The sequence below is a fragment of the Mizuhopecten yessoensis genome, unplaced genomic scaffold, assembly GCF_002113885.1.
Source record: "Mizuhopecten yessoensis strain PY_sf001 unplaced genomic scaffold, ASM211388v2 scaffold6439, whole genome shotgun sequence".
Taxonomy (NCBI): Eukaryota; Metazoa; Mollusca; class Bivalvia; order Pectinida; family Pectinidae; genus Mizuhopecten; species Mizuhopecten yessoensis.
In genome coordinates, this window is record NW_018406550.1 from 343,988 (window position 1) to 371,761 (window position 27,774).

A 27,774-nucleotide genomic window follows, 5' to 3' on the forward strand; every position below is an offset into this window, starting at 1 on the left:
GATGGTTAAGCATGCAACACAAACATTAGTAAAAAATAAACTGACAGCTGACATAGTGTGATAAAGAGTCACATCAATGTGACATGAAGCGTAGCTTACTTGCCGAGGCCAAAACCAGATCAGCGGTCAACCCGACCGTCTCATTCGTTAGAAATATTGTATTATGTTTGACACTCCCACACATGCGAGAATATTATTGTAAACACATAAAAGAAGGTTGGGTCACTTACAGACCTATTTGTCTGTTACGTTGCGTACATACAAGTTGTAACTCGTTTTGGTCAAGTACACGTTCTGCAACGTAATCCTAAAAACGTCGTTGCACCACGCGACACCATTTGAGGAATAGTGTTTGTTTATAACACACATACTACATTTTCAGGTAATATTATTTCTGTTAGAGTTATTTTGTAAAAGTTTGATAAACCCCACTAAAATTGACAAAATATTGACAAAATAAGTATAAAAAAAATATAAAATCGATTATTAATTCATGCTTTTGAACCTGTCATTCATTGTTAGATATGTTAACAATGCGCTAAGTATTCATATCTCATATAATCTTATCTTAAGATAAGTGGAGAGAATGTTCAAAATAGAAATTTTAAGAAATTCATTTTAAAACCATCTGCAAAGCACATTGCTTTTGACATCATGTAATTATTGTATTTCAGGCAAAGGCATTGGTTTTCTTTGAGCTTTAATAGTACCTTTACTCATTTGTCTATAAAGCATTTGCCCGTTTCCCATATCATAACATTAAAAAGTTTCCGTTTACACATTATCTTAAGCAGTGAATGTATAAGTTGCTACAAAGTGAGAATACATCTCATTATTATCTTTAGTTTATACAGACAACACAGAACAGTGAAGAAAGACAGGAATGTTTGTTCATCTTTACTGGTGCTTTGGTTATATATTTTTTTTATATTTTTAGACAACGTGTATCCTATATACCACTGTATGTTGATCACAATATCTCGAATGTAAACTATTTGTGGTTATTGTCATTTTGTTTTAAAATATAATATCTTTTAGATAAATTTAATATATAGTGATAATGTTTATACTTATTCTTGTACTTACAGCCGACTACCTAGGAAACCCATTATCCAACATGGAGATCCCTGAGGAGTACCTTTGGATGGTGATAGTCGGTTTTATCATCGCCTTCATTCTGTCCTGTGGGATTGGAGCTAATGATGTAGCTAACTCGTTTGGGACCTCGGTCGGTTCCCGGGTGTTGACCCTCAGACAAGCCTGTATACTAGGTTCTATATTTGAAATGCTGGGAGCCATCCTCATTGGTATGTTAATATTGTTAACTGATAATTGCTTTTATTAAGTGATAAGATTTAATCATCCTGGTATACTTCTAATTATATATCTTTTATTTAACCAGGGTTACATATTTAGACAATGTCTAGTTTACAATATGGCCCTGCATCAAATATATATACAAACATGACACAATTTAAGATAACAGTATAACAATGTAGTAAATATAGTATCATCACAGTCAATGTAACTTAAAATTTAGCAATCCTAAAAATATAATTAAATAGTAAACACTTGCATATCACACAAGTGTTACTAAATGACATGGATAAAGCACTATTATAGTCGAATATTCATACAATGCTAATATAGCACAGGGTAAAAATTGACAGGATATATACTAATATAGTGTGTATTAAAATGAGACAATGAAGTCGGTGGTGTAAAAGTAATTTAGAATATAAAATTATCAAATGACATTTGCCTTTAGCTAGAAACAAGATGTAGGAAACTCTACTCGTCTATTAAAATATCAATATAAGGGAGATAATCACAGATACAGCTGTATGCTATTCATACAATAGATTGAATATTATAAAAGAAATGTTTAGAAATTAAAACTTGAGACTAGTTGTAGTACATATATAATAATACGTCTGTATATAGCTAAGATATTGTGAAAAAAAATGCAGGTATCTGCTTTTTAAACCCCCAACAATACAAGAGTCTCTAATAATGGATATTTACTTTGTAATATATTCAATATTCTCTTTCTATGAGAGACAACTATCGATACAAACACCCAGTAGATTTGCACAGTTAACAGTTTCAATCGTGAGATCCCCTACTTTCAAAATCAGCTGCAGACATCTTGCGAGGTTTTGAGAAGACCCTATCATCATACATTGGGTTTTAGTTAAATTCAGACTTAATTTATTATCCCTCATCCATTTAACTGTGTTTAAGATATCTGCTGACATTTTTGCTACCTGGCTTTCTACTGTTTTTTCCCTCAGACTCTGTGATGTATCATCTGTATACATCATAGCTTCAGAGTGTTTCAAACACTTTGGGTAAACGTTAATATTTGAAATGAACAGTAGTGGCCCTAAAATAGAGCCCTGGGCACACCAATATCAATTGGGAGAAAGTCTGACAGTACACCGGGGAAACTTACAGCTTGTGCCCTCCCAGTGAGACACGATTTGAAAAACATTAAGGCTGAAGTTGATACACCATATGCATTAAGCAAAAGAACACTATGGTTAACTGTTTCGAAAGCCTGACGAAGGTCAATAAAAACAACACTAATAAGATACCCTTCGTCAATATTGTTTAGCCATTTATTTACCACACTTACAGTACCAGAACAGTCTCTGTTGAATGGTTTGGTCGAAAACATAATTGGCTGTCGCTTAGAAGTTTATTTGCAGTTAAGAAACCGTAAAACGTTTTATAAACATGCTTTTCTAATATTTTACTTAGACCTACCAGTACAGAGACTGGTTTATAATTGTTTACAGATGTGGGGTCACCCGGTTTAAAAATCGGAGTGACCTTTGCTCTTTTCCATTCTAAGGGAAAGGCACCTTTGGATATTGACAAATTGAATAAAAAGGTAAGAGGAGATACAATAGCTGCTCCTGCATATTTTTAGAGTTTACCAGATATACCATCTAAACCTGTGGCTTTGCCATCAGGCATGTATTTAATTTGATTGCGTACAAAATCTGCTGTAATACTTGGAATGCTATATGGCATCTCCATATCAAAGCACGCAATGTCCTAAAGACTGTCGTCAAAATCTTTACCTATATCGTTACGGATATTAAAGAAACAATTGTTGAAGTTATTGGCTACATCAACTTTATTATCTATTAGAATTCCATCAACATTGAATTAACTGTAATATTAAATTTATTACTGGGCAGAAATTCTTTAATCTTTTTCCAAATTTCTTTTGAATTTTGAGAGCATTGCATAAGAGCCTCATCTAAATACTATCGTTTAGCTTGTCTAATCTTTAAAAGTACTCGATACTTACTCTTTGTATTCCGTGATAATATGTACCCGGTATAAACCTTCAAAAGACGTCTAGGTGATCAAATACTACTAATGTATATTGTCAAGGATCTTCATTTTGTTTTCCTCTTTGTTCGTTAAGAATATGCACGTGCTTTCTTGCTATGACAAAAACAAAACCTTGTTTTAAAAACTATTTTAAGGCTTTTATATTATCTATAAAATGGTGATACACCTCCCACCAACGTGTGTTCATATCAGTCTACGTACAAGTGCATTTGATGTCTATTGCGCGTGATATACAAATGATCAAATAGATTACTAACCTACGATTTCTAGTCACTAGGAAACAGCATCGCTGTGGTTAAAATTATACAAGAAACCAGTAAAATTACTTTTTACCGGTTTGCTAACTACCTGTGTATTTTGTAAGCGATACCTGTTCGTTTCTAAACAAAAACATGATCTATTTAAGATATGTATATTCTGTAACACCAAGATATATCTGCATGAAAAGGAAACATACATTAATTCGCAGATAATACAATTTGTCTCAATGCCAATTCAATTAAGCATGAAATCAACAACAACAAACATCAACCCTTCAATAAAACAAAAGAAGCAAAACAAATGTTACAATGAACAAAGAGGAAAACTTTATTTCATACGGAAATATCACAATAAAAGTGGCATTGTAATAAGCGTTAATACAATCAAAGTACTGAAAGTTTGACTGATTGAGGAAAGAAAATGTAATGATTAAAGCAATTCAAGGTAGTATGGTTACGGACAGGATGTTTTGTATATGGTCCCTCGATCGAACAACAAGTGTAATACTACAATGGACAAGACGTTTATCTCTGTTCACTCACAGATAGTGCTCAACAGTTTAGTTTCTATATCCATTTGAAAACAACGAGAATTGGACAATTATTGAAAAATGTGAATATTTGATAAGATAGTATTTATCTGTCTAATAAAACGGTCGTTACGCCAAACACTGTATCGCAGCTACGTTAACTACATCCACCATATTGGACAAAAGATCAGATACTAAACAGGAGGTACCAAATATGTATTTTGAACATGTTTGCCGTATGTTTATCAAATATTTCTAGCTCTTTCATAGACATGATTGTACTGACATTGGACAATCTGGGTGTCTTTGTGCTTGTCTGGTAAATCGACGCAGCGTTCTTTCAATTAAATACAATGGTACACGATGGTATATTGTAGGAATATTAAGGAAAAAAATGCAAATATTCATGGAAAATACTCAGGATAAATATTTAATGTTTAAAACAACATTTTGTTTTCATATCTGAACTGGGTTAATGTTTATATTATTTCATTAACATATAAAACTTAGATGTAACATTCCAGATTCCACAAACATAAGCATTATTAAAATACTTCAAAAACCTTTCAATATACTATGATATAAATCACCTAAGGCCTTAAACACCACGAATCGCGATGGGTATCGGTTTCACGTGTCGGTTGTTATCGTTCATGAATCTGGCAAAGAGTTGAGAACGAAAAGCATGTGAGGTACTTGTGTAAACGTCCACCTGTGGTACATGAAGTGTGACAAAAACGTGAGACAAAAAACCCTGTGAGGTACTCGTGTTTACGTCTACCTGTGGTACATAAAGGGTGACAAAAACCAGAGATAAAAAAACGTGCGAGGTACTCCTGTTTAAATCTATAGGTGGTACGTGAAAGGTGACAAAACTGGAGATAGACCAAAACGTGCGAGGTACTCGTGTTTACGTCTACCTTTGTTACACGAAGAGTGACAAAACGTGAGATAGACTATCTAAACGTAAGATAGAAAATCGTGCGAGATACGCAAAGTCGGTGAACGTTTTATCAGACTATATTTTTATTTGTGGTTTAGCTTCCTTGCAACCAGGTTAAGTTGTATGTAGACGACTGCCTAGGGAGACACCACCGAAACGAAAGAACAAGTATGCGAGAAAAGAAAGAATGTAGTTCGCAACTGTTGCGATCGGGCAGCAGATGGATTTTAGATCCATGCTAAATGCGAAATGCTAACAATTGTAAATGTTGCATAAAAATCACTTACACAGCATGTTCTGAAACAACAATGAATATGTCAATGTATTGAAGAAGTATAATTTATCTAATGGAAATTTTCAAAATTGAATAACACTGGCGAGCAAGAAAGGGATGTGGAGATTTAGTTGCCATGGTTTTTCGACACATATGTCTAAACACGCTATACTTTGTGTAAGTGAGGAATCAGAGAGACCCTCTTGAGTGAGGAGCACCTACATGTAGCAGTTATCAAATACCATGCAGATAAAAACACTAATACACTTCTTAGCCATAAAAATGAGGACCAATCCACCTAAAGAAAAGCAAAAAATGTTGAAGACTTCCGAAACCGATACCGACTGTAAATCTTAAATCAGCAACACTTTTTCAAGACCTTCTAGGTATCATTCATACGAAGTTGCATCAATATCAAACGCACATCATTTACGTATGATGAGTTCAAAATAGTTTAATGAAAGATAGCCACATGGTGGCAATTTTTAATTGCGATTTCATTCTTTACATTATAACCTTTGATTAGGGCATGGACCTGCTCTGTCATAGTAATTGTTATAAAAAAAGGTGTACGGACAACGGATGACGGATAAGATAGACAAAGCAATAACTCGCATGAAAACATATCTACAAACGAACTCAATATATTGCTACATTTTAGTCCAGGATGTAGTTGCGATGGGTTCCAGGTGTTCCATATTGTCCTTGTTCGTTCCGCTCTAGGACACATGTCATCTGACCCTGTATGTTTTTACACTACCGAATAAAAAAAACACTAGTATGGGATGATGATGATTTGCAGAAATGATGACATGAATATGTTTACAATGGAAGTAGAGTCATGTCTATGTCTATGTTATCGGAGGCAGGCACTGATCTAGCTAGATCATGTTGTAAACTGAAGGAAATTCCTGCTTTGAATTCAAATCCATTTATATATACATATCACCTGACTGGAAAAAAACGTTGAATACTTGCACCATATTGTTTGCATACTTTTTTCAAATTGACTTATATTAAACAATTATTGTGATTATTTATATTTCAATTTCCTTATCAAGGTGTTCGATACTACCATAACACTGTTGGAACCTAAAAAAGCCCGTTCGGTCCTGCGCTTAGATTGTTTGATATTGTTTGAACACCTAGGGTGTTAACGATTATATAGATATACAATATATCGACAAAATTGGCTAATCACCATGACCTGATTTCAAACTATCACAATCAGCAACTAAGTAATACATGACATTATTTTCCAACGTTGATACTTGAGAACGGACATATTTCATATATTTTACATGACAAATGACTGATTTCCTGCCAATTTTGTTCTTGTCATGATGTCACGGTAAAGTTACGATGGTCCCCACACCGACTTTGCTTTGTGTGTTGAAGCGTAAGTATGTTGTTTCTTTATGAATTGCAGGATACAGGGTCTCAGATACGATCCGGAAGGGCATCATTGACGTGGAAATGTATAACAATGGATCTGAGAAGGTCCTTATGGCGGGCAACATTTCCGCACTAACAGGTACAGATCTTTGTTTTATAGATTTATAGACGACGCATGCGCCATTCGTTAAACACGGATTATTATTCGCTGATGCTGCAGTGTTTTTTTAATTTTTGTAAAATGGTTAAGGTTTAATAACAAAACTTGATACCCATGCACAGTTAACGTTTTGACGATTCTCTTATCGTTTGTATTTTTAGAAGATTTTGTTTACTTTATTTTGTACTTTAGTGTCATATAATGCTTTGTATTGTAAATTTTATTTTTATTTTTTATTTCAAAAGAAATTAGAAATTATAAGGATGGAAACAATGCAAACATACGAACGACCTCATTTGAAGAGAAGTATTATTTCAAAAGTTTAATAATGTGCTTCAGAAGAATTACTTTTCTGATAAAAGCTTTGTCGGCCGCGTCGTGATTTGTGCTTGTCCTTATAATTGCCTACGTTAAGTTGTGACTTTTTCCTGTTCTTGATCATTATCTGAGCAGGGTATTATGGTTTTGTGTTGTAAAATTCTAAATACCCTGAGTTATAGCAGGGTTAAGAACTGTTCCGTTGTTATAGTTGATAAAACGTTGTCCACGTACATGTCTGTGCGGATCTCCGTGTAGTTTACAATAAGGAAGTGACAATTATACCTGACATTCCCGGGAGAACTATGATACTGATATGATATTTGCATGTCATGTTCCGAAGAACATGTTCATATCGATAACAATCATAATGGAATAAAGAATGCTTTGTAATTTCATACAAAATATAGTTTTTGCATTGTGACGTCAGGAAAACGATTTTATTAAAATTAATATTCCTTTCAGGATCCTGTGTTTGGATGATAGCTGCTACAATAATGCGTTTGCCTGTTTCCACAACACACAGTATCGTAGGTGCAGCCCTCGGATTTTCCCTGGTTGCTAAGGGAGCGTCGGGAATTAAGTGGATCAAATTAGGCTTAATTGGTAAGGTAACCTAGCTATGAATGCTTTACTAGTAGTACGACCAGTTAAATCGAGCTTTTCACGTTTACCTTATACAGAAAATAAGTAATACGTGGCATCGTAATTATTTTCATAGAAAATAATGTTAATGGTAATAAATAGTGTACAAGAAATAGAGTCAGATAAATCATGTCATATGCATTTTTAATAAAAGTTGTGATCCGTTGGAATATCGTGTATCGCAGAAAGCGTCTGTATATAGTTTACACCTTGAAAAGTCTGAAATTTCATGCCATTTTCTTTTTCAAAATATCAAATGCAAAGAATGAACGTTGGAAAAACGCACTGTAAGGTAGTTTATTTACTAAATGTCAAAGACAATGCTTCTTAATAAGAAAACAACTCACCGTAACGCAATTAGCTTCCAGCGAGAGTGTCAACTACAGTATTCCTATGTTACAAAGGGCGGGATCAGTTCAGACTCAATGTGGTTTTTAAGCATTGCATTATGAATTAAAGATAAAATATCTTCATACCTCGTTATGAAAAGAAATATCATATTTCATTAGTTCTTTTTAATTACAATTTCAGTTGGATCCTGGTTTGTCTCGCCGATTCTCTCGGGTGTCGTATCTATGTTAACGTTCATGTTTATCAACAAGATGGTGCTACAGAAGGTTAGTGGTTTAACAAAGGTCGCTTTTTCAAATCACAAGGTAAATATATTCGAACGTAATATACAAACATAAGCTGACTTTATCTATTATATCATTTGAAAATGACATGGGATGATTACTTAAATTGGGTTGTTCTTGTGCGCATGCAAATCTTCGTCATGTGATGTGAAAGCTCAGCTGCAGCTAACTAGCTCAAAACAATAACACATTGCTCACATTTGCAATACGAGGCTGGTTTCGCACGCGTATGTATTATTGAGAAATGGTACAATACGCGTATGTGTATTTTGTCTTTAATCACCTGATAATTAACCAATGAAATGTGTCGTCACATCGCCATCGGAATTAACATTATTATACACTTTCTAAGTCAGTGATTTTGAATTTATTTATTTATAAGGAAAAAGCCCTGGAATCAGGCCTCATGTTACTGCCTCTCTTTTACGGACTTACGGCCGCCATCAATGCTTTTTCCATTTTCTACAAAGGGTCCAACCGTAAGTCTACTGTTATCAGTTGTAAGCAAGGTAACAGTACGTTGTGACTTTGTTTTGTGAAGTACTTAAGAACATCATATTGCATCATTTATCCTTTACACATTTATATCAGGATGCCAGCTAGTAACCATTGTGAAACCACGCATATAAATAATTATCAACAGTGAATGGATCAGCAAACGGAAACCAAAATGTGACATTATATCGTTGATAAGAAATGCAAAAACCTGATTTATTTTTATTGTATTGTGTCATTTGTATTATAAAGAAAATTAAATTCTGCCATCTACATTATTTCGGTACCGATATGTACTTTTGTAATGATGACACACAGTCTGGGCGAAATTTTAAACCCACTCTACTAATCAATTCAATATCACAACTACAGCAGTATATTATATTACTTCTGTATCTGTATTTACAGTGCTTCATTTCAACAAAATTCCGCTGTATGGAGTGTTTATTATCACGTGCGGGTTGTCTATACTGGTGGCGATCGGAGTGAGTTTTTTTGTCGTCCCCTGGTACAGGCGGAAGATTACAGGTACGGTCGCACCTTACAGGAATGTTTTTGTTTATTGAATTATACAATAAACGTAGATTCTGAGATTTAAGTTAGGTCATTCTTAGCGATGCATGTACTGTAGTATTAAGAAACCATTAGTGACTATGTTTTGAACAACGTATTGTACGCATAGAGATACCTTTTCTAGCATTCGACTTTAAGTGGCATTTTGCATAACATTAGATCTTAAAACTACCGATTCGATTGGCGAAATGAGAACAGAGTTATTTCCCTTCATTAAATGTGTCCCGCCATTTTTTTCTTGAAATGAACCAAAATGATAATAAGAACTAATGAAACAAACTAAATGAAAATAAAGCTTTAAAGAACGGAGGAAACACACGTGAATGTTTTGATACATTATTTGCTTGAAATGCAAACAAAACAATAATGTATTAACAAATATGTCGTAATACTGTGTCTAATATGTAACAATATCTGTACAATTCGTATTCATGTATATATCTATGCTCATGTCATCAATAGACCATTTCGAGTATCGGGCTGTTGACCACTGTAACATTCAACGCATTGTTTTGTATAGGATGCTGAGAAATGTAGTGGTAGGAGCTACAGATATTTCTTGGCTTGGGGATTTGGTTCCGTAGGTCGTGAATTGGAGGCCTGGACAAGGCACGAGTCATTAAACTGTCTTTCTTTGCAACTTTAGTTTCTATGCCATTTATTCAAGGTCATACACACAACGTGTCATATACACTAGTGTATGTTGATCCGAGGGTTTAACACATGAAATATCTCATGGTACTGTGTACACCATGTATTAACACTCGTACCATTGTATTCATGTATGTATCTGGTATTTTCAATGAATAAAGTGTAGTTTTTTTCTCACTTGTAGATGAATGTAACCAAAAGATTGATGAAAAAAATCAAGAAGTTGAAAATGCTACCGAACTCGAGCAACTCAACGATAACGAAGGTTGGTATAATTACATGATTAAATTTCAAATGATATATACATAAACAGGATGATAAACGAAAAACAGGAAACATAATCTTAAAAATAGGACATTTAATTTGAAAAGCGATTATGTTCAAAATATATATGCTTGCTGTGTTCATTTATTAATAAACTATAATGTTTTGAATAACAATATTGACACCTTCTTAGGGGCATCGCATATATTCGTATGAATTTATTTTGGTTATTAAGCAACCTGTTATTGGATATAGACCTTATACAATTTTGATAAAAGAAAAGAAAAGAACGTGTCATAAAAACGATGTATTGTTTAGTATATATTTTTACTTTATTTTTACTGTTTTTTAATTGACTCCACCGTTGCTGGGCGGTTAAGCAATAAACAAACACACTAACTTTTCTTCATATCTTATTTTGACGAAGATTTGGATTTCGTAAAATGCATTTACCGGATATAATTCCGTTGAGACAAATTCGCGCAACAAAATGGCACCCTGTTTTATAAAAAGATGTTAAGAATATCTCAGCACCTTGTAACATAATGTTAATAGAGGTAACACAGCCGAGTTATATTTACCAGCATATCCTAAAACCACAGGAACCATCAAAAATGTGATATAAAGTTATTTTCATATAGAAAGGATTTACATTGAAATTAAAAATACAGCATAAACATATTATTTTCTTGATCATTTTTTTTTTAAAACTATGTCGCAATCATTAGTTTTTTCAACAGTTTTGAACATTGGATTCATACACAGCGCCAATAAAAATCAACTAATAATTATTAAGTTGAAAGTAGTTATGTTCATGTTTCCTGCTCACAGGTAAGTTTGAACTTAATGTTTGTTTTGTCAGGTAGAATATAGATCAGAATCAAATCGATATATATAAAATTTAACTTCAAAGAGTGAAGTCAAACTATTGATACATTGGTCGTATTTGTATCCAAACTTGGTAGATATCATCAAAACAATCGACAGAGAAGACCACATCTCTGATCAAGATATCATGGAGGAACAGTCTCAATGTTAATTAGATTTTTTCGTAGATTATAATTATATATATAATGGTTTATCTTATTACTTAATATTTGGTTTCAGCATATTGTTTTCTTATCTAACAAAATTATAGCACTGTTAATTTAATTAATGAACATACACTCCTATATGTTTTGTAGATATTATAGTGTGAAAGGTCATGAAAGGACATATATACATCCAATGAAATATTTAGGATATTTTATAGCAATATTAGGATGGGTCATTAGGTTGCTCGAATTCCGACATATTAAAACATTTAAAGATATTTTTTCTGTTTATTTTGTATTTGGAGGATGTTGGGGATATTTTTTGTGTGACAATCGTGGATGGTATTAAGGGTGTACAGCGCTGTATCTGGTAGTCTCTCCAATTAACTATGCTCTACCACGTACACTTTTCACATTTTGATTCCACAACATATTCATGGTCGTTGTCAATGTACCTAATGCATTACTCCACCAGTAACTATTACCTTATTCCATTTCCTTCCTCTTATCAAGTTGTGGACGACCCTATCTGTCATTGCGCCATTGCATCGTAGATACCATCAGTCACATGGTTAACATTTGATCCACCTATTTCAATCATTCACTTTTATATACCATCTTAAGAAGGTTATCAAAAAACCGAAATCTTTGAGCAACCAGTCTGCCGATGGAATGTGACTTCACGGTTATTGGTTCTGTTAGAGTATGTAATGTTATGTAATAGGGTAACTTTTGTGTCGTAACATAACGGCTCAATACCTCGAAATGTTTACAAACGCCAAACTATTTGTTATATTCTTGGTTTGTGTATCAATTCAAAAAATAATAAAGTGATCCTTCGTTTGTTCAGACCCAGTGTCTATATAGGTCCATACGTTCGTTATTACTTAGGATACCAATAATATATATTTTTGAGCTTTAACTCAAACAAGTCGATCTTTTTATTACGTCTAATATATAGATAATGAATGCATGTTTTTTTTCATATACTCATACATAGGAATGCATGATATAATAGCATCTACATATTTGTAGTTTTAGTATAATATGACGGTAACTAAAGCGAATGCCTAATTACATATATTTTTCACATAAATATGTTTCCCTGTATATTCGAATAAAGTTATAGCATTTTTTGTTATAATGTAAACCCCTTGTTACCACGTTACTTCCAAATAAACCCCTTGTTACTATGAAACTCTTTGCTTCCATGTCAACCTATTGTTACCAAGTAACTCTTTGTTGCCATGAAAACCCATTATCACCACGTAACTATTTGTTGCCATACAAACCCATTGTTACCACTTAACTCTTTGTTGCCATGCAAACCCATTGTTACGACGTAACTCTTTGTTGCCATGTAAACCCATTATCACCACGTAAAACTTTGTTGCCATTTAAACCCATTATCACAATATAAATCTTTGTTGCCATGTAAACCCATTGTTACCACGTAACGTTTTGCTACTTAATAAAATCATTGTTACCACGTAACTCTATGTTGCCATGTAAACCCATTGTTACCGCCTAACTCTTTGTTGCCATGTAAACTCATTATCACCAAGTAACTCTTTGTTGCCATGTAAACCCATTATCACCACGTAACTCTTTGTTGCCATATAAACCCATTATCACCACATAACTTTTTTGTTGCCATGTAAACTCATTGTTACCACGTAACTTTGTGTTGCCATTTAAACCCCTTGTTACTATGTAACTCCTTGTCGCCATGTTAACCCCTTGTCACTATGTAATTCTTTGTTGGTACGTTAAATTTCACCATGTATGCACATTGTTCTTTAAATATGCATGTATTTGGTAAATTTTAATTACATGCTACAATCAGTTGACGTCTGTTAGTAACATTTTTCAGATCTACCGGAGATTGGGTTCGAAAAAAAGGTAAGTTTGTTTTTCTGACTGACAAACGTTATGATAGAGACAACATCAGCATTAGTGAAGTCTATGTTTTAACATATGTGTTTGAATTTATAAATAATAGGCACTGTTATAGGTTGGGAATCTGTTTTTAGAAGAAAAAAACCAGCAAAGCTACGATGATCCTTCATTCTAGTGTATAACGTTTTATACATACGGGCATTAGTTTTCTGTGAAGCTGCAGCGTTAACTAAATACCTCATTCAAGTTACTTACTGGTTTGACAAATATATGCAAAATATATTTGCCAATGTGTTTACTTAAATTTCATAGCTTTGATACAATGAACAGCATACTGAGCTATGTTTAAAACTCTATGAGATGAACTGTTTAGGTGAGTTTTATATTAACGGGTTTTTATATTTTTTCCCTTTAATTAAAACAGAGAGGATTATAATTATACTTCTTGTTAATGGATCTTTATACTTGTTCGTTTTCTGAAACTGTCTTGATATTAATTTACATATGTCCATCAGGTACCACGTAAGAAAATCCGTGAAAGCATAAAAGACAAACCCGAGGTGGTCAAGTTATTTTCCTTCCTCCAGATCCTCACTGCTGTGTTTGGGTCATTTGCACATGGCGGAAATGACGTCAGGTAATTTATCTAATCATTCAAATTAATTTTATTGCATTTAACAATCAAGGGGATTGGGCACAAATTCTTACAAATTACTAGGCCCTCTCCCAATCATAACCATGCATTTCTATAAGTTTAAATGGCAGACTTCCTTCATATGTAATCCTTAATTTCTGTCGAGATTGAATTAATCAAAAATACCATACAAATCTCGTATACATTTTTTTTTGCTATGACAAAACACTTTAAACAAAAATTACAATAAAAAGTTAAAGAATTCGCCATTAAAAACATATTTTTCAAGTTGATATTCTTTGTTCCATTTCTACATTTTAAGCGATTCACATCGATTCTTCCTTAGTCTTTTGTATATATTTATGTTACACTGCAAACCATTATATAAACATAACAAGAAGAAATACATTTTGTTAGGGCCTAAATGAAATGGAATCACAGCTATTTTTTGCGCTTTTCGTTTTGCTTCGCATTAACTGAGACCATCATAAAAACAATCATTAAGGTGACATTAGGTTTTTTCAATGAAGATCAAATGCAGACACTTTAATATCGCAAATATAAGAGAATACGTATATTAAGATAATATCGCCAATGATTCTATGTCAGTTTGAAATGCAAAAATACGAACTGAACGGCAATTAAAATATTCCTGTGTATTAATTTACTTTTGTATTTATCATGACGTCACAACCTGGCTTAACGGAATATGTGTGTATCCTATTTCGTAAAGAATTTTACCTCTTACAATTGAAAATTGAAATATATTTTAGCGTTTAACATCGCTGATCAGTTCCAGTAGCTATATTTGTGTATTTTTGGTGTTTAATCAGTGTAACTTCAATGATTTAAGAGGCACCATAAGACCGTCAAAGGATAGAGATGTATTGAAGAATGGTAGTAATCAATAATGAGATCCTGCTTATTTTATGTATATCAATGAAAAACACGCTACCCGGTGCACTTAATCTAGATGTTTCGTCGGACGTGATAAGGTATGGGTCCACCTGCCTGACCACGTGGGATTTCTCCGGGTACTCCGGTTTCCTCCCACACAAAGACCCCTTGCGCGCTAATATCCGGGCCAACAAGAGTGATTAATATAAATTAACATAACTTGTTGTAAAATAAAAAAAAGTTTATATATTTATATAGATGTTTCTTTTGTTTAATTAAAACAGTAACTCCATTGGTCCTTTGGTTGCCATTTGGATGATAGCAAAGGAAGGAACCGCCATGCAGACGTCTTCCACTCCTTTGTGGACATTGGTGTATGGAGGGGCGGGCATTGTCATTGGATTGTGGATCTGGGGACGAAGGGTCATCAAAACTGTTGGGGACGACCTCACCAAGATCACGCCGTCAAGGTCAGTAAAAAACGGCTGTTTACTTAAAGTCTTAAAATAAGCAGTAAATGTTCTATTGTTCGACAGGTGCAAAATACTTAAATAAGCATTACCATGGTGTCACGTGCTACAAAAGACTCAAGTTGTTCAATAATTGTGTTTCGATTGGAAAAATATCATCACGTCCACTTCTAATAACTCCTGGACGTCAAAGCACCCGGTATGGACAAAAAGATAAATCAAAACCTAGGTCCATGACTGTGTTGACAACACTCTAGACGATATGTTTTTGCGATATATTGAGATTGGTATTCAGTTTCAGATAAGTTATAAAATGGTAGTGATAACTCATATTGTCACTAAAACATACATACACACTACACATTTAATTAACTGAATTTCATTTCCTTCCAGTGGGTTCTGTATAGAGCTTGGATCTGCTCTGACAGTCCTGATAGCCTCAAACGTAGGTATCCCCGTCAGTACGACACACTGTAAGATTGGTTCCGTCGTATTCGTCGGAAGGGTTCGTTCCAAGGTAAACGTCGACTGGAAATTGTTCCGGAACATTATCATCGCGTGGGTCGTCACACTTCCGGTCAGTGGTGGCATCAGCGCCTTGGCTATGCTTGGATTACAGGAACTGATATGAGATAGTATGGAGGAGTTTTTTCCCCATCATTGGACAGTGTGCAATTGTAGGCTTATTCTTTGTATAAAAAAATCACCCATAGCCACCGTACGGTACTGTTCTCTGCTACCTATGTAGATATTCTTACGAGGAGTGTGTGTGGCATTCGTCAGTCTTACTGACTATGTAGATTTTCGTGTGCGTGTGTGTGACACGATGTCATGTTTCCTTAGTATTGATAATATAGTGTTTAGATCATCAAATTATTCTTAAATAAAAAATGTGCGTAAATGTGAATTTGGTCTGAGAAATTCTTGATTTGAGCCTAAGTTTGATGTCATTTTTGTTTAATCAGGGAGCTGCTAAATTTCCGTATTTATAAGTGTGTTATCATTTAATGCAGGAATGATTGAAATTGTCATCACGTTATACTGTTTTGTAAATTGTATGTACATAAATATCATGTAATATGTTGCTGTTAAATAAACTATGTAAATCAATGGAAGTCTAGAATCACATTACTACTTATGACTACCATGTCAGAATCTATGCTTAACTTTCCGACTTATTGTGAATTAGTGTCCGACCAATAAAGTGACTTTTGAGACACCAATCTTCGTAGATTTGGCGCTCTGTAAACAACTCATACAGTATACTTAAGGAAAGAAGAAGCATGTATCAACGACCTTGACATTTCTCAGTTAGGCGACATTTGCTGGTTAGGTCATATTACTGGTAATGTGCGTAAGCCTATTATATACCTTAGCCCTGACATTATTATCTCTTGAGCTTGGACCAGCTTGAACAGTCCTGTTGGCCTCAAACATCGGAATCACCGTCATATTAGTCGGCAAGATGTGTTCCAAGGCAAACGTCGACTGGAAATTGTTCTCTCTTTACATATTAACATGTTTTCCAGTGTTATGATGCATTCAGACAATTCAATTAAATTTCACATTATCCTTAAAGTGATTTATATGTTCACATCTGCTGATTTCTATCGTCAAGATAATTAGTCAGTATCTTACTTCACTATGACGCATTCTGGACAGCCGGTCAATGACGAAGGACATTCTCTTCCTCTGACAAGATGGTTGTTAATACTTCGCCCAAACAACATCATTGTGTACCAGGAATCCTCTTTAATACTTTACATGGCACGTTCAGTAAACTATACATCTCGTCCTCTATGCATCTCCTCGCCAGTCATACATTTCAGAATCTTCAGATTAAATTCTCTTGTTGGTAAATCACAGGAACATGCATTTTGAGCGAAGTAGAAAGATTTTGATCTCTAAGATTTCAAATATCAAACCAGATCGCGAGAATAAATTTGATCACATCCAGATATTTTTGAAAGAAGATATCTCAAATATTTTCAATGACATTTTAGGAACTATCAGTATTATTGTGTATTAAATGCAATATGATAGAGGTATCTGTACTGCAATGATTGAATAAAAATAAGATAATCTCACCACAAACAGAAATAGGCAGTAAGATCAATTACTGGTCAGAGCGATATCACTGCCTTTAGGATAATGGAGAATGTTAATTCTCAGCAAAATTGAATTTGAGACCAACACCTTTACTGTGTACCGAGAAATGTTCGCCTAGTCACAATTTCGCCAATCACAATGGAATCAATTTTCGTCCAGGATAAGTCCCCCCATCACACTTAATTACTATGTTTATAATGCTATTTACATATATATATCATAAGAGGGGGCAGCGAAAATGTCCATGTATACAACATCTGAATTAGATTGCCTCTTTCAAGTTTTAGTCGCATTAATATTTTAAACCTTGATTGTGTGTTCTGAATTAAAAAAAAAAAGTTTTACATCTTACCAATACTATAATCAAACAGTTCCTACGGCGATATGACGTCATACAAAGCACGATCCAAGCTTGGCTTACACCTTCAAAAGTATATCTACAACAAAAGCGTAATTTAGTAAGAACAGTTTAAGCAAACAAAAACAATAAAACATAAAGGCCTCCCGTTGACTACTATATAAGATGTTTCTTTAACAAAAACTTTCATTTCACCAGTGTGTCTGTATTTTCGGTCACGTCTTCATTTGACGTCATGCGATTTATGCAATACTGATTACTGCAACCATTATGGAAGTTTGATGTTTGATATCATAAGGTCACAAGTGTTGTCTTTCTTGATAAATCTGAAGTATAATAGGATGTTAGAGTTATCTCCTTTGTAAAGAAATCTACAGATAGTTTCCCATAATTCCATGTTATTGGGTGAATTTCATGGTATGTTTTGTCATGTGCAAAAAATTGAATTCCCACCCTCCCGACCCACTGGGAAACACTAAACACCCTTCCGACCAACTGGGAAACACTAAACACCCTCCCGACCAACTGGGAAACACTAAACACCCTCCCGACCCACTGGGAAACACTAAACACCCTCCCGACCGGGACCCCTATTAAACATTTGCGTAATTTTCTTTAAAGCATTGCTTTTCAATCGTGAAATTGATTATGAATGCATATAATGTTTTATTATGTTACCATTACATAACTTTTCAGCAATTTCAAGATGTTTAGCACTTGGGAAGTGAGCGCACATACTGCTTTTAGATTATGTTTTTCTTTCACATCATGGGTTTCTGGAATGCCTTGCAGGGACATTATAAATCTGCTTAGTGTGTGTGGCCTGCATTAACTGCAGACTCATTCTGGAAATGTGCAGTGTTTCTTTTCTCAATTGGACTGTAAGTATAGTCTTCGGACATATATCACAAGTGGAGAGGTGAAGGTCTTATTACCAAAGACATATTATTATTAGAACCAAGGTTAACTCATTCACATTATATTGACGAGTGACTGTGGACAGTGGGTAGAAATACTGAATTGCTAAATGATTTACATGAATCTTTCCTGAGTATACGGTGTACATGACCTCAAATATTTTTCTTTGTCACAGATTTGCTGTTTTAAACATGGCAGAATTCTGGTAAGTTGGCAACATAACATGTTTCAATAAGCAAATACCCTATCTTAATAAAGTGGTACATGTATCATGGGTAGGGCTGCTTGGTTTTCCCAAGGGACATACTTCAGTGGTAATGTAATAAAGGGGAGATAACTCTGGTAAGAGATGGATAGATCCAAGGAAGTTATGTGTTGGCCTGCACGGAATTCCCATGGGGCTCATATTGGTTAATAGGCAACTGCTTGGAGCACGGTGTGCTTTGCACAAGGATTGTGTTCCCAAGGTTTCCCGGGGAACGGTCAATCTGGTTGCTGTTTTGTCCGGTCACCATGCTAGTGGGCATACAGCTGGAGATATCAGTCTTTGCCAGTTTCCAGATATACTTATTGATACATGTTATAGCCATCTAGTTTTGAAGGTTTTTGAATACATCTGTGGCCTTCAATCCCATTACTGTGTTGGAGTTGTTTGTTTTAGAATAATGGTTTTGAGATAATGCAAAAAAGTTGTTGCCAATAGTTGTGCATTTTAGTAATAATAAAGTAGTACGGGTGAGTTTGTCAATGCCCGCTACGTCAATAAATGTACAATATAACAACAAAACCTGATAGATGTCATGCTGCAATGGGTAATATAGATATACAAGGCTCATTATAGGTAGGTAGTTATTCTTGTAAGGACACCGAAGCATAGAAAGATAAGGGAAATCAGTTCTTATTATTAATGCACAAAATATAAAAATAAGTGCCAGTTTAGGTATGTTTACTTAAACCGATTTAAAGAAGACAAACGTTGAAAAAGTCCAGTCAAGTGTACCGGTAAACGTGGGTTCGACAATTCATAATTCAAACCATTTTTTTTTTAAGATACTGAACCAAATTATTTGTTGATAATTACATAATGTAGCCAACTCTTTTGGTACCTCGGTCGGTTCCCGGGTGTTGACCATCAGACAAGTCTGCGTAATTGGAACTATATTTGAAATACTGGGATCTATCCTCGTTAGTATGTAAAACATGGCTAGCTAATAAAATCTTTTATTTAATGACGATAATATCAAATCATGCGAGGACACTCTTTGCTTTCCATGAACAAAATCTCAAACGGGTAACACGAAACACTGTTCCTGTAGTACATCAATCTATACTGTGCTACGTTTAAGCACTGACTATTTTAGCAAATAAAGTTTTAGTCCTGTAAAACACATTGCTGTGTATGGAAAACTTAACGAAGACAGCAACGTCTTTATTGTAGTTTTTTGTCAGCAATAGTCAGATGGAACATCCAAATTAACGAACCTTCTGGGTAGATCATTACAATATAGTATGGGAAAGAACTCGCATCATATTAAGGACAAAATAAGATATACTACTTCAAATGCATATATTTACATTTGCATGGCAATGTCATTATATAGCCTCTTTGAAAGCTGTGTCGTTGATGGGACTTTAATTACCATGCCGCACGAGACACAATCCTTAGCGTATTAATTACAACACTGACCGGAACTACAATATCCAATGTAAATAAACATGATGGCTGCTGAAATATCGCTGGGCATTGTGAGACTTGACAATGTCATTGTGAATTTATGTGCAAAAAAGAAAAAAGAAATAAAAATACTTTTATTACAACAAAAACAGGACCAATGTCTGTCTGCAATATCGTACAAAATGCACATCGGTTGGAATCACCAATGCCGGCAATGGAAACAATTTTAACGCTCATGCAATTTATTAGAACCATCGTCTGTTACACTGCACTGATTAACAGGGGTTCGTTACAAATGTAGGGAAATACACATAATATATAGACCTACTGAAACAAAGTTACAGACCTACTGATATGAGTCACAGCACACATAAACATTTCAGACATTTGTAACGAACCCCGGCCTCTGCTCCGTCGCAAGATCACTCACTTCAAACGATATCAGTTTGACGCGTCTCGCAGCCACCGTTTTCGTGAGGTTCTGACGACATGTCAAATAACGAGGGTGTTATAGAATTTACCGACTGTAGTCAGATTCCCATACAATCAACAAAAAATCTAAGGCTGGATTCTTCACGTTAGCGCGCATTATGTTGTTTGCTTGCAAAGCTGTGTCATTCAAATAGATCATAAATACCATACAAAAACAATTCAATGTTTAGATGAAAAAGCTATATTTCATTACATATATCCTTAAAATGTGTAATTCTGCTTCATATTTATTTCAAATCGCGCTTGCAAGAATGTATGTTGGTCACTGGCGGTTCGGTTCATCGATTTGAAATAGTCATTGTTAAAGGTTGATATGTTGAAGGAACGAAGAATCGCTACTTATTTTGTAAGTTTAATGTGTTTTTTGTTTTTCTGTAAATCAAAGGAGTCAAACACCATGTAACTATTTAACCTATTGCTTGTCGAGTTAGCGATAGGGAAGGGAGAGAGATTGCATTATAATGGAAGGACGGGACAAATCTATAGATTTAGGCAATTCATATCCGATAGTATCAAGTTACATTGTTTGTGTGAGCTACGTAAGTTACACACATACTACGTAAATTACACACATACTACATAAGTTACACGCATACTACATAAGTTACACACATACATCATAAGTTACACACATACTACATAAGTTACACACATACTACATAAGTTACACGCATACTTCATAGGCTACACGCATACTTCATAAGTTACACACATACTACATAAGTTACACACATACATCATAAGTTAAACACATACTACATAAGTTACACACATACTACATAAGTTACACGCATACCTCATAGGTTACACACATATATCATAAGTTACACACATACTACATAAGTTACACACATACATCATAAGTTAACCACATACTACATAAGTTACACACATACTACATACGTTACACACATACTACATAAGTTACACACATACCACATAAGTTACACACATACTACATAAGTTACACGCATTCTTCATAAGTTACACGCATACTTCATAAGTAACAAACATACTACATAAGTTACTACATAAGTTACACACATACTACATAAGTTACAAACATACTACGTAAGTTACACACATACTTCATAAGTTACACACATACTACGTAAGTTGCACACATACTTCATGAGTAACACACATACTACGTAAGTTACACACATACTACATAAGTTTCACACATACTACATAAGTTACACGCATACTTCATAAGTAACACACATACTACATAAGTTACACACATACTACCTAAGTTACACGCATACTTCATAAGTAACACACATACTACATAAGTTACTACATAAGTTACACACATACTACATAAGTTACAAACATACTACGTAAGTTACACACATACTTCATAAGTTACACACATACTACGTAAGTTACACTCATACTACATAAGTTACACACATACTACATAAGTTACACACATACCACATAAGTTACACACATACTACATAAGTTACACACAAACTACATAAGTTACACGCATACTTCATAAGTAACACACATACTACATAAGTTACTACATAAGTTACACACATACTACATAAGTTACAAACATACTACGTAAGTTACACACATACTTCATAAGTTACACACATACTACGTAAGTTGCACACATACTTCATGAGTAACACACATACTACGTAAGTTACACACATACTACATAAGTTACACACAAACTACATAAGTTACACGCATACTTCATAAGTAACACACATACTACATAAGTTACTACATAAGTTACACACATACTACATAAGTTACACCCATCCTACCTACGTTACACACATACTACATAAGTTACACACATACTAGATAAGTTACACACATACTACATAAGTTACACGCATACAACATAAGTTACACGCATACTACATAAGTTACACGCATACTACATAAGTAACACACATACTACGTAAGTTACACACATACTACATAAGTTTCACACATACTACATAAGTTACACGCATACTTCATAAGGTACACACATACTACATAAGTTACACTCATACTACATAAGTTACACACATACTACATAATTTACACGCATACTTCATAAGTTACACACATACATCATAAGTTACACACATCCTTCATGAGTAACACACATACTACGTAAGTTACACACATACTACATAAGTTTCACACATACTACATAAGTTACACGCATACTTCATAGGCTACACGCATACTTCATAAGTTACACACATACTACGTAAGTTACACTCATACTACATAAGTTACACACATACTACATAAGTTACACGCATACTACATAAGTTACACACATACATGTACTACATAGGTTACACACATACTACGTAAGTTACACACATCACCACGGATTACTGTTTACAATTTTCTGGAGTATTGTGTACGTCATTAAGGTTAGTACGGTAATACATGTTACGTATTGTAATCATATTTACCAAAACAAATAGAAATCTTTATATAAATAATCCTATGTACATTTATATGTGTACATAAAATGTCAAAATCTTAAATATAGTGTATCAAAACACTTGAAGAGCGTCACATTTAGGACGCTGTTATTATTTTTTCCTTTGTTGGTTTTAATTAAATATGTTTCTATACCTTGGGTTCCATTTTATGCATTTTTTGTGACAAACAGTATACACACTGTTGTCAATGTAGCATCCTTAAGTTTTATCCAACTTAACGCTTATTGTAACTATTATTGTTTGCCTTACTTAGCTTGCTTTTACTTAATTTTGATAGCTTATAAAGTAGTTTACATAATTTGATATGATTACACCTGATGTGTTCAAATCAATATGTATTTTTTATTAGTTTAACATATTTTTATAAGTATGTGTATATTTATGTCATATATATGGGGCAAGGAAGTAATTCCAACAGTGTGGACAAGTTTAGGTTGTCAAATTTTCGGAGCGATCCGCTCCTTTATCAAGACACAGTGAAACAGAACAGTTACATGTACATATACATCATATTACAAGAAGATAGAACTGATATACTATAATTGAAAATATAGCTATGATATAAAACCAATAGTCCCCCTCGGCTAAAGACAGCCGAATGCAGCAATTAAGCAGAGAGCATCGCGGAAAAGGAACGCTGATAGTCTATATATCAGAACGCTCGCTGGCTCTGCTCTATAGCGAAAGTGCACTAAGACGTCTCACAGTGAGTGCAGGAGGAATAAGTAGAGGAAATGTCTAAGATGCTGTATAAATCTGCAAAATTAATCTGACAACGGCTGTTGGTCACACACACTGACAAGCAGCAGCAGGCAGGCGAGATAGCAGACCAACTGTGCAGTAATGCACCATAAGGTCAAATGCACCCTGGAAGGAAAACGAGCGGATGGCAACCGCCTATCGTTCGTCCATACCTCGTAAGTAGCGGGTTTGTAGATTGGTGATCCAAAACCGTTCATTCGTACGTCGTCTCGTTTCATCCCATGTAGCGCAATGATCTATTGCAACCACCTGCATGTCTTTTCAACTGTGGCTAGGCATATTTAAATGCCTTGCCACAGGGAAGTCTGGTTTATTCTGCTTGATGGAGCAGCGGTGGTTGTTGATTCTGATATTGAGCTGGTTGCAGGTCTCGCCCACATACTGTAAATTCCATTTTTTGCAGGTAATAAGATACACCAAATTGACTGATGTGCATGTCAGTGTTTGTAGTATGTGATACATTTTGCCGTTGATTGTACATTGAAATGTATCTGTGGAGCGCGTGTATGAACACAGTTTGCACACCTTCTTGTTACAGGTATTGAAAGAGGCTTTCGCCTCAGCAGGGTTAGGTGTAGGTAGCTTGCTGCTTACCACAATATCTCTAATGTTTTTAGGTCTACGATATGCCAGTATAGGAGGCTCTGGAAAGATCTGCCTAAGTTTCGCTGAAGATTCGATGATGCGCCAGTGCTCTTTCAAGATAGATGGAAGTGGCGGCATGCCTGGGTGGAACATGGCTACACAAGGTACCCGTTGTGTTTGGGGTCTGACTTTGTATACAAGCAGACTTGCCCTGCCCAGTACCCTCACGTAGTCTATTTCCCGATCTATCAAAGTAGATTTGTATCCTATTCATAGAAGGTGGGACTTTAACTCTGAACATCTGCCAAATCTACTTTGAAAATTTGACAACCTAAACTTGTCTACACTGTTGGAATTACTTCTGTGCCCCATATACTATTTTAAGTAATTCGTATCCTTTGGACATACCTCCATTAGGATCCAGTGTTACATGGGATTTTACCGTCTATATTACTTCTTTGACCCATATGTCATATATAGATATATTACTCCGGTATGTGTTCAAAAACATTGGGGGATTTATATTGTATATCCTTCAATGTAAAACTATTTAGATATTAACATTTGTCAGATAATATGTCCCTTATTCTCAGGTTTCTTTTTTTCTCATTAAGTGGCGAATGTCCCAATAGTTTACATATAATAACAAACATCAATTTATGACAATATTTCCCATGAGTTCACCATGATTGAGTTATATATATTTATGCATTTATTTTGTACCATCACGTACAACTACATATCTTACTAGTTTTGAGATGGCTATACAAATATGTGTTCTTTCCTTTTTATAGTCTAGATACATTAACAGCTATTAATTGTTAGAGTTATGTGCTGATCCTGTTGTATTTCATTATGATTTATTTTTATGAAAAGAAGAAAAGTTGGCATGAATAAAATGGAACACCACTTGAATGTCTGCTTAATGGTTCGCATTTAAATGATTGCCACTAATTTGCATTCCATTGACAAGCGGTGTATGTTTATCATAGTCTGATTATGCCATGAAGACAACAGGTAATGTATATCTATATTTTTTATCTGAGATGGGAATCGTCTGTTATATATACTACTCATATTTTGCTAAGGATCACTTTTTTTGGGGGCATATGTGAAAATAAATATTTAAATTGATTTATACTGAGATTATTTTGACAAAAATATTGTTCTTTTAATTAAATTAGCATGCAAAAATTCCAAAAATCGTAATTACAGTCGGAAAAGGAGCCACAGGAAAAGGGTTACCCTTAAAATTGGTAACGACGAGGTATTCACTAAAAAAACTGATTTGAACAAAACTCATCCTAAATAAACAGAAACTGTTTTAGTATCGAGTGTGACGCCCATGAGCATCAATTACAGCTTCACAAACGTCTGCCCATGCCCCGAATGAGATCGCGTATCCGCTTTTACGGGATAGCGTTCCACTCAGCTACCAAAGCCCCTGGATCGTTCTTGGCTGAACATTTCTGGCAGAGAGCGCTGTCTGCAGCATGTCCCACATATGCTCGATGAGATTTAGACCCGGCGAGCGGGCGGGCCAATCCATAGTCGCTTGCTGTTGATACTGCTCAATCATCCTTGCTGTATGTGGCCTAGAAATATCGTCCATAAGAATGAAGTCAGGGCCGATAGCGCCAGCGTAGGGTCTGACATCGGTATCAAGGATTTCATCTCAGTAAGTAAAGGGCCGTAACGGTACCATTATGGAGGACACGGAGGTCAGTTTTCCCACGAAGGCTTATGCCTCCCCACACCATCACACAACCTCCGCCATATTGGTCATGTTCCACAACATTACCTGAATCTGGCCTCCCATTCCTGAAGTTTTCAAGTGCTGTGAGCTTGGACCCAATCTGATCGGTCCCTAACATGGCGGGTAGTTAAGGGAACTCGTATTGCTAGTCTATGTGACCTTAAACCAGCACCATGAAGACGGTTTCTAACTGTCTGAGAAGCTACCCGGGTACCAGAAGCATTTAGAAGGTGATTTCGTAAAGCTGTGTCAGTCTCGAACCTGTGACGCGTGCCTGTATGAGCAAAAATCGGTCTTGACTCTACGTTGTACGACCTCCAGCATGACGTCTGGAAGGGTTTCCGTTAGTTTGGAAACGATTCCTGATTTTTGCCACCACACTCTGAGATACATCAATGTCTGCTGCAACCTGACGTTAACACATGCTAGCTTGCAGCATTCCGATGCCCCTATTCATTTTACCGTCATTTAACCGTTGTCTGGTTCGTCTTTGTGCCATATTAAAACAAAAACACTCAATGGATAATGATCAAATTGCCTTCCTTAACAATTTGAGCAACGCCTTACTTAGCCTAGCTTGGGTTTTGAAAGGGGTGTACACGTGAAAAAGCATGCACGTGCTTTTATGGTTGACTGAACACACCCACACATGACGATTTGAAAGACTAACAATTCGCCCAAAACAGTACGGAAGGAAAAGATAATATCCTTTCCAACATTTTTTTCTTTTTCTCAAAATATAGGTGATCCGTAGCAGAATGGGAGTAGTACATATTTGTATGTCATCAATCCATGACTAAATGGAGTTCACTAATGTTGTATGAGGTGTCTTACTTCTCTTATAATATATATATAACAAAGACTTTATAATTTGTTTAGTGTACATTTTATTAATATTTCACTATTGCGTATACACATTTTGTTATCAATATATTACAGTATTTGAATATATATAGAAACAAAATTAAACACGAAAAAGGTCCTCCTTTGTCAATCTCTTTACTGTTCCTGTTTATGCAGACGTGGCTTCCTCAACGTTTCTCTTCCTTTTCTCTGAATTCATCTCCTTAATTGCTAGCATTTTGGTAGCTTTTATATTGCCTGATTCATTGTTCTTTCAATTTTTTTCTCACACACTTTTTTCAAAGGGAATAAGCTTCGGTATCAGATAGAAACTATTTGGTCCGTCACAAGTCTAT

General features: G+C 34.9%; 1 protein-coding gene across 1 annotated transcript; it reads left to right on the forward strand.

Annotated features, from left to right (window-relative positions):
* The first annotated feature begins 1,095 nt into the window (after nucleotides 1–1,095).
* LOC110452125 (sodium-dependent phosphate transporter 1-B-like) lies at nucleotides 1,096–16,472 on the forward strand. Its single transcript, XM_021500463.1, has 11 exons — nucleotides 1,096–1,307; nucleotides 6,806–6,910; nucleotides 7,715–7,855; nucleotides 8,426–8,511; nucleotides 8,912–9,008; nucleotides 9,433–9,552; nucleotides 10,433–10,513; nucleotides 13,420–13,448; nucleotides 13,961–14,082; nucleotides 15,261–15,446; nucleotides 15,840–16,472. Exons 1-11 carry the CDS (start codon nucleotides 1,118–1,120, stop codon nucleotides 16,075–16,077), a joined length of 1,395 nt encoding a protein of 464 aa, XP_021356138.1. The 5' UTR covers nucleotides 1,096–1,117; the 3' UTR covers nucleotides 16,078–16,472.
* Nucleotides 16,473–27,774: the final 11,302 nt, after the last annotated feature.

Coding starts and splice junctions, on each gene's coding strand:
- LOC110452125 (XM_021500463.1), top strand. CDS start 1,118: ATGGAGATCCCTGAGGAGTACCTTTGGATGGTGATAGTCGGTTTTATC. Junction 6,911..7,714: donor CAACATTTCCGCACTAACAG/GTACAGATCTTT, acceptor TATTCCTTTCAG/GATCCTGTGTTTGGATGATA. Junction 8,512..8,911: donor ACAAGATGGTGCTACAGAAG/GTTAGTGGTTTA, acceptor TTTATTTATAAG/GAAAAAGCCCTGGAATCAGG.